This window comes from Otolemur garnettii, unplaced genomic scaffold (genome assembly GCF_000181295.1).
Source record: "Otolemur garnettii isolate 467f Iridium unplaced genomic scaffold, OtoGar3 scaffold00006, whole genome shotgun sequence".
NCBI classification, from domain to species: Eukaryota; Metazoa; Chordata; class Mammalia; order Primates; family Galagidae; genus Otolemur; species Otolemur garnettii.
The window spans coordinates 8,551,978-8,560,073 of NW_003852401.1; the positions used below are offsets into that span (position 1 = coordinate 8,551,978).

The 8,096-nt window shown below is 34.6% G+C and overlaps 1 protein-coding gene across 2 annotated transcripts in view; it reads right to left on the minus strand.

The window, feature by feature from the left end:
• Window positions 1-8,096, minus strand: part of DENND4C (DENN domain containing 4C) — a 76,625-nt gene that overhangs the window by 47,577 nt on the left and 20,952 nt on the right. For both annotated transcript variants that reach the window (XM_023508169.1, XM_023508170.1), the window contains exons 8-11: window positions 6,564-6,599; window positions 6,347-6,477; window positions 4,340-4,472; window positions 1,152-1,358 (exon numbers count right to left, since the gene is read on the minus strand). In XM_023508169.1, the coding sequence (XP_023363937.1) occupies window positions 1,152-1,358; window positions 4,340-4,472; window positions 6,347-6,477; window positions 6,564-6,599 (507 nt within the window). The remainder of the gene's footprint in view (window positions 1-1,151; window positions 1,359-4,339; window positions 4,473-6,346; window positions 6,478-6,563; window positions 6,600-8,096) is intronic.

The window sequence follows — 8,096 nt, forward strand, 5'->3', positions numbered from 1 at the left end:
TTATTATTATTATTTTTTCTGGGAGGAGACAGAGCCTTAAGCTGTCACCCTGGTTAGAGTGCTGTAGCATCACAGCTCACAACAACCTCCAACTCCCGGGCTCAGGTGATTCTCCTGCCTCTACCTCCCAAGTAGCTGGAAGTACAGGCACTCACCACAATGCCCGGCTATTTTTTGGTTGCAGTCGTCATTGTTGTTTGGTGGGCCCAGGCTGGATTCAAACCCACCAGCTCAGATGTATGTGGCTGGTGCCTTAGCCACTTGAGCCACAGGGGCTGAGCCAATAATAAAAAATTTTTTTTTTCTTTTTAATAATAAAAATTTTTAAAGGGAAAAATAGCATAGAGAAAAGACAAATGAGCGTCATACTGTCCTTAACCACTGACTAGATGGTATCGCTCTCTACTTCTTAAGATGGTTCACAGGCTTAAGAGAATAAACACATGAAAATGTCTTGCACATCATTTGCTGAGTGTTTACTATGAGGCAGGCACTTTATGTCTATTACCCAATTTAGCCTTCAAATTAACCTTTTGAGAAAAGTACTATTATTATCTATATCGGTGGTTCTCCAGTGGCAATTCTGGTCTCCAGGAAAACATGTGACAACAGGACATTCCTGACTGTCATAACCTGTAGGGGGGAAGGGGAGGCTATGAGCATCTAGTGGGATGCTGCTAAACGTCCTACAATGCACAGTACAGGCCCCCAAGTAAACAATTATGTGGGCTAAAATGTCAATAGTGCCAAAGTTGAGAAACTCAAAGCTGCATTTTCAGATGAATAATCTGAAACACAAACAGGTTAATGTAACTCACCCTAAGACACAAGTCCTAAGTGGAGATCCATTTACGAAAAGACCATTCCCTATCTGTTATCTAGTTAAGTTATATTAAGAATAAAATGAATCTCAATGTTATTTTCAATTTATCAAGGGCAAACAATCTAGTCTAAGTAAGAACATCTCTGCTTCATTCCAAAGCAGTAATTTTTAAATAAATGTATTTTAAAGTAAACAATATGTACTAGCTCTATGAAACAGAGTAATAGTTTTACCTTTCTTGTCTAATAAAAATGCTTGAAAATAATTTTCTTCAAAGTACAAAACTAAAATTTATCTGCATAACAATAACTCCATTTGTCATACTTGCCTCATCTAATGGATCCACATCTGTTTTCCTCATCTTAATAAGTACATCATATGCCTGTTGAAGTGCTCTGACCTTAGGATGAGAAACTCTAACATAGGCTGGGAGACAAATAAACCATAAACTGTAACAATGACTGAACAGACACTTGGCCCACTGTGGTGGATTTGTGTAACATCTCTTCGCCAATTTATGAGCTGATTTTATCTCCTAAAAAGAGAATAAATAAAATATTATAGTATTTGCTGAAATACATTAGGGTAAGGGGAGAAATGAGAAGGAAAAGGGAGAGGAGAATTTAATGTGAAACATCTTCTTTCCAGATTAATATGAAGGTACAAACGATTATAGCGTTTGCGTTTGTTAGGCTAAGGTACCTGTTGCAGTTGTGTCCTGCACCCAGGTGTGCCATATCCCCTTATGTGTGCCCATTAGTTGGGAGCACACCAATACCCAGCCCTCCTACTCCCCCCCAACTTTAATTAAATTGAGTTTTTCTCTTGTATGGGTGTGTATTACTTCATCTGCTGGCTTCATATTAGTATTCAGTACCTTGGATACTTGCTTTTCCATTCTTGTGATACTTTATTTTAATGTAAACTTGATCCCCAAATCAAGCATTTCATAGTTTTGCTTTTGTGAGTGGCTTCCTACTTAAAGCTATATAACTCTTTAAACACTCAATTACAATAGTGCAACGATTTGTTGGAAATGCTTTAAGAGCAAAGATCATTCATTCATATTTTTATAATATATTGGTTAATAAGATGCCCTTCACACAGAAGGCATTCATGTTCGACAGGCGAAAGGATAACTAAAACCATACACCCTTGACTGAATCATTTGTAACTGTGAGTTCTCCAACCCCAATTTTCAAAAGTGATATTCTTCTCACTCCTCCCTGCCAAAGTTTATGATTCCCAAAGCTATCTCTTTCCAAGATTTCCACTCTATTTACAGTCTGTGTAATTCCCTCAATAATTCCCTGAAAAGAACTATTCCTTTGCAGTCAATACAAATTTTCCTACATAATGGTCTTGATATTGTGCTTTCTGATTTTCTTTCTGATTTAGGTGGAAGAAAGAATAAGTATCAAAATCACCTGCTGAGTTTTATCAAACTATACACACTCCTAGAAATTAGAGTCTTCCAGATATGTCAGACTGCCATTGTACACTCTGCACTAAAGACTCCTCTGCTGGGATTTGTTCTAAATAAAAAGATCTTGGTATATTGATTTTACTTTTGAGCTCTGTCTCTGCAAGATGTGAAAATGTATTTTCAAATATATGCCCTAGATTTTCTTTTATTTTCCTAGGTCTTTTTATTTTCCAGCTAGCACAGGGAGGAAATAATTCTGCTTAAAATGAGATTTAGAGGCTGAGTAGCCAAACTCTCCCCTTTTTAAAAGTTGCCTTTAGGGCAGCGCCTATGGCTCAAAGGAGTGGGGCAGCCGGCCCCATATACTGGAGGTGGTAGGTTCAGACCCGGCCCCGGCCAAAAACTGAAGGAAAAAAAAAAAAAGATAAAAGTTGCCTTTAGTTAGTTGATAGCAGTAAAAAAAAAAAACAAAAAAACAAAACTTTAGTGTTCCCTTCAGACAATTATGAAAGAAAGATGAACTGTAAGTTAATAGGGAATACCTCATACCTTAGACATATCCTAACACCATATTAGGATATGTCTAAGATTTGGGAGACTATCAAAAAATTGGTAAAAGCTAAACTAAGAATTTTATTCTAAAATTTTTCATGTATTGAAGTCCCCCAAAATGTCAGAGGGTATTTAATTTTAATTTATAACTAACCATAGCATACTTCTTTACACCTAAATCAGAAATAGTAATAGCAAAGCAAGATGTCTAAGCTGTTCTAAGTTAACTCCCCTTAACTCCTCTTAGAATTTAACATTTGGTATAAAGTATATTTACATTAGCCAACAGGGAATTGCAAATTAAGATGACAGTGAGATACTGCTTCACACTCACTAGATAGCTATGAAAAAAAAGATAAGATAATAAGAATTGACAAAGATGTTATGAAATTGCTGGAGGGAATGCAATAATGGTGCAGCCACCTTAGAAAACAGCCTGGTAGTTTCTGAAAAGGTTGAACACTAGGTACCATATAACACAGCAATTCTATTCCTAGGTATATACCCAAGAGAAATAAAAACATACATCTACACAAACACTTATATACATATGTTCATTTCCATTATTCATAATAGCCAAAAAGTAAGAAATACCCACACATCAGTAAGTGCATAAATAAAATGTGGTGTATCTATACAATGGAATATTACTGAGCAATGAAAAGAAATGAAGTGCACGCTGCAACATGGATGAACCCTGAGAACACTGTGCTAAGTGAAAGAAGCCACTCACAAAGGAACCTGTCACACAGTTCTATTCATATAAAATGCTCAGAACAGACAAATCTATAAAGATAGAAAATAAGTTCATAGTTGCCTAGGGCTGTGGACAACTGAACAATCGGGGGTTGATGGCTAAAGGATGGGGGCTTTCTTCAGGAATAATGAAAATGTTCTTTTTTTAATTTTTATTTTATTCATTTATTTATTTTAATTTTTTTTCTTTTTTGAAACAGAGGTTCATTTTGTCTCCCTTGGTAGAGTGCCTCAGACTCCTGGGCTCAAGCGATTGTCTTGTCCCAGCCTCCTGAATAACTGGGACTACAGGCGCCCGCCACAACGCCTGGCTATTTTTCTAGAGACAGAGGCCTCGCTCTGGCTCAGGCTTGTCTTAAACCCATGAGTTCAGGCAATCCACCTGTCTTGGCCTCCCAAGTGCTAGGATTACAGGAGTGAGCCACCATACCTGGCCCACTGAAAACGTTCTAAAATTAATTATGGTGGCGGGTTGTACAACCCTGTGAATATACTAAGAGCCACTGAATTGTACACTTTAAATGGATAAATTGTATGGCACAGAAATTATCTGTTAATAAAGCAGATTTAGTTCCCAAAGATTCTCTTAAAACATAAACAAACATTCAAAAACCTTAGCGTTAATATTTTAAGTAGAACTACAAGAAATCTAGTTTAATTCACTAATAACCCCAGTGGGTCTTCAAATGGTTGTGGTGGGTGATAATTCTAAACCATCAGTTGCATATCACAAATATATTTTACATTTTAAATTAACATTTATTAGACAAAGAATATCTGACCTGTTTAGTTCTCTTAGCCATGAGAGCTGGACTGTTTGTAATGCTATTCCCAGTAGGGTTTCTACTAAAACAAAGTTTCAACTCCTGTGGTCTGTCAAAAAGCTTAGGGTCCAGTCTTGGAAAGTATTTATAACTAAAATAAAAAGCAAAAATACAATTGCTGATTTAAAACATGGTAATCCTTCATATTATTCTAGTATTTAGGCAAATATTTCTAGACTTCAAATAGTACCCAGTATTATTCTTTTAAAATCCTTATATGAAAAAAAAATTGTTCAAAAATATGAGATGACACAGTTATAAGATAGACTACCTTAGTGGGAACTCTGGCACCTCCTAAATCTATTTTTTAATTTCAACTAATCCCTAAAAACCAGAAATCCTGATTTTATTTAACAGAGAAGTTAATAACCCTCTTAACAAATCCATGTATTTAATAATTTATATGAAAAACATTACTTAATTGTTTAATTACATGTTTTGCTTCACAAAATTGCCTTCTATTGGCATTTAAAAGAAAAATTATATTTTTACTTTAGAGATACACCATAGTTTAAGCAATTCCTTGCTACAGCAGGACATTAGGCTATTTCTGAATTATTGAAATTAAATATTTTTATATGTATACCTTTGTAAATACTGTTTAATTTCTTAGAATGACTATCCAATAATAGTTTATGAGGTTAATGTTTATCAAGAAAATTAAAATTATTATAATCACTATCAAATTATTTCCCAAAAGGTTATACTTAAACATATATTCCACTAGTAGGGTAACCTGTCCTCCATATAACAGGTTGAAATGAAATTATTTTGTTTTGTATTTCTTTGAATACCAGAAAAGCTGAATATATTTTCATATCATTGGCGTTCTTAGAATTGTCTTAATGTCTTCCGGCCAATTTTCTTCTAGAAAATAATGCCTCTCCCTGTTTGATTTTACCTTGTTTGTCAATACCTGGATTCCAATTTCTAGTAGTTAAACCAAAGTAAAAAAGAGTTCTATAGTTATAGAAATCAATATAGTACTGAATTAAGCACTCCATCTCAGATACATACTCTTCATTTTTATGAGTCCTGATAAGACTATAAGTTAATTCCATATTTTAGGAACGTATTTATTTCACTTTCAATTTTAGAAATCCTTTTAGGAATATAGCCTAGCCCTAGGAAAATAACTATGTATATCCACAAAGACACAGACAGCAAAGAACTAGAAACAAATCCATAGGATGCTAGTTAAATAAATCACAATAAATGCATGCAAGCTGGTCATTAAAAATGATGGCACAAAAATATTTAATGGCATGGGAAAATATTCACACTATTAAAAGCAAAAGGCAGATTAAAAAGAATATATACAAGATGAACTCATATATATATATTCCCATATGATACATACATATATACAATTGTTTACAGACGTAAGTATTGGTGCTAAAATGATATTTCATTTTCCATTCTGGTTGATTTTCTAAGTTTAATAATTTGTATTATCATGATTATAATAATAAAAAGCAATCAATCCATTCTAATTTCTTAGAAGATTCACATCAAATTCTATTTTTTATTTTAAATTTTTTTTAAACTGGGAAACATAACCCCATTCTTTATTTTAATAAAGAATGATTCCTTACCCTCTACTTTTTTTCTGATATCTAATTCATAAGAATTTTATGGGTTTTATATTGATAAGAAAATTCTCAAAGGGAGAGAAGTACTTCATAAAAGTACTTTTTTTCTTCTTCCCAACTGAAATTTTTAAAGATTAAAATGTGATTTTAAACATTAAGGTAAATAATGATCAACATGTCTTCCCTTCTAACAAGGCCATCCAATTCTAAATTATAACACGTGGTGGCATCTCTCCATTAGTTTACTAAGTTAATGCTGAAAATGACAGCCACAGATAACTAAATATACATTTCTACTAATAACTGCAGAAAAAATAAATAAAAATAAAGTATAAAGCTGTGCCCAAATAACTCTTAAAATAATTCCTGCTACCTGTACTTTGGTGACAGGTCTTTTCCATCATCAGGAGGTGGCTCTGGTAGCATTATAAATACAGTGTGCTCACTTTTCTGTGAATCATCTAGTTCTATCAATTTGGTATCTTCTGCTGAATCAAAATCAACCTGAAAATAATTATTTTCTCTAATTAATTTACAGATAAGCAAGATCTAATTCTAAAATTCAATTCTTGAGTTTAAGAAAAAAATACCTTATCTGTTTTCTCTGTGCCTTTATCAGGAAACAACTAGGATAAAAGAAGAGATCCTTAATGAAAATGTCCACTATGAATCTAATAGAGATTTTTATCTTAAATTCTGATTTAGAAAAAAAGAACTGTCCTTTTTTAGCACTGGCAGACATTAAACATTTCACAATATATTATTAGGTCCTATACTCTTAGGATAGATTATACACACTTGTAGCTATTAAGATAGAAAACAATTCATTTTGATTAGTTATTTTATAAACCTTATTTGCAAATAAAAGATGGCCAATCACAGGAGAATCTGGCTTCTCAAATAAAAAATGTCATTATTAAGCCCCTGCATTAATGTGACATTATTTAAGCTTCCCATCTAACTAGAAAATGTTGGAATATTTTGTTTTAAGAAATAAAGTCTCACTCTGTTGCCCAGACTAGCGTACCATAGCTTGCTATAACCTCTATCTCCTGCATTCCTGTAATCCTTCTGCCTCAGCCTCCTGAGTAGCTAAGACTACAGGCACATGCCACCATGCACGGCTAATATTTTTGTGTGTTTGTAGAGAGAGCATTTGCAATATCACCCAGGCTGGCCTCAGAATTCTGCCTTCAAATGATCCTACTGCCTCGATTTCCGAAAGTGCTGAGATTACAGGCATGAGCCAACACCTGGTCATCAATTTTATAAACAAACAAAAATGTTGGATAGTTTTAATTACACTGCTAGAGTTTTAGATCACACTGATAGAATGGAAATAAATTACTCAAGTCTTATTAGGGGCCTTCAAAAATTAAAACATCATAATATTCCACAACAATGATGGCTGCAACAAAAAAAATAGCCGGGCACTGTGGCAGGCACCTATAGTGCCAACTACTTGAGAGGTAGAAGCAAGAGAATTGCTTGAGCCCCAAAGTTGGAGGTTGCTGTGAGCTGTGATGCCACAGAACTCTACCCAGGGTGACAGATTGAGGCTCTGTCTCAAAAAAAAAAAAAAAAAAATTAAAAAAAAATAGATAACCAAGTCATCAGTGTCAAGAATCAAGCTTCCCTAGATTGGATAGGTAACGTGTTAAAATTAAATATATTTCCAAATATCCATCATTGGGGAAAAAATATATTAGCAAACGTATTTGGAAAGACATTAAAACAAAAGAATATAGAGCTTCTAGTACCCATAAAACTGAATTTTTTCTTTTTTCTTTTTTTGAGACACAATCTCATTCTGTCACACGCGGTAAAAGTAATATGGCATCATAGCTCATAGCAAACTCAAACTCTTGGGCTTGAACAATCCTCTTGCCTCAGCCTTCTGAGTGGCTAGGACTACAGGCACCCAACAGAACGCCAGGCTGGCTTTTCTATTTTTAGTAGAGACAAGGTCTCGCTCTTGCTCAGGCTGGTCTCAAACTCCTGCGCTCAAACAATTCACCTGGGCTTGGCGCCGGCTAAGGCGCCAGCCACGTACACCTAAGGTGGTGGGTTCGAATCCCCAGCCCGGACCCGCCAAACAACAATGACGGCTGCAACCAAAAAAT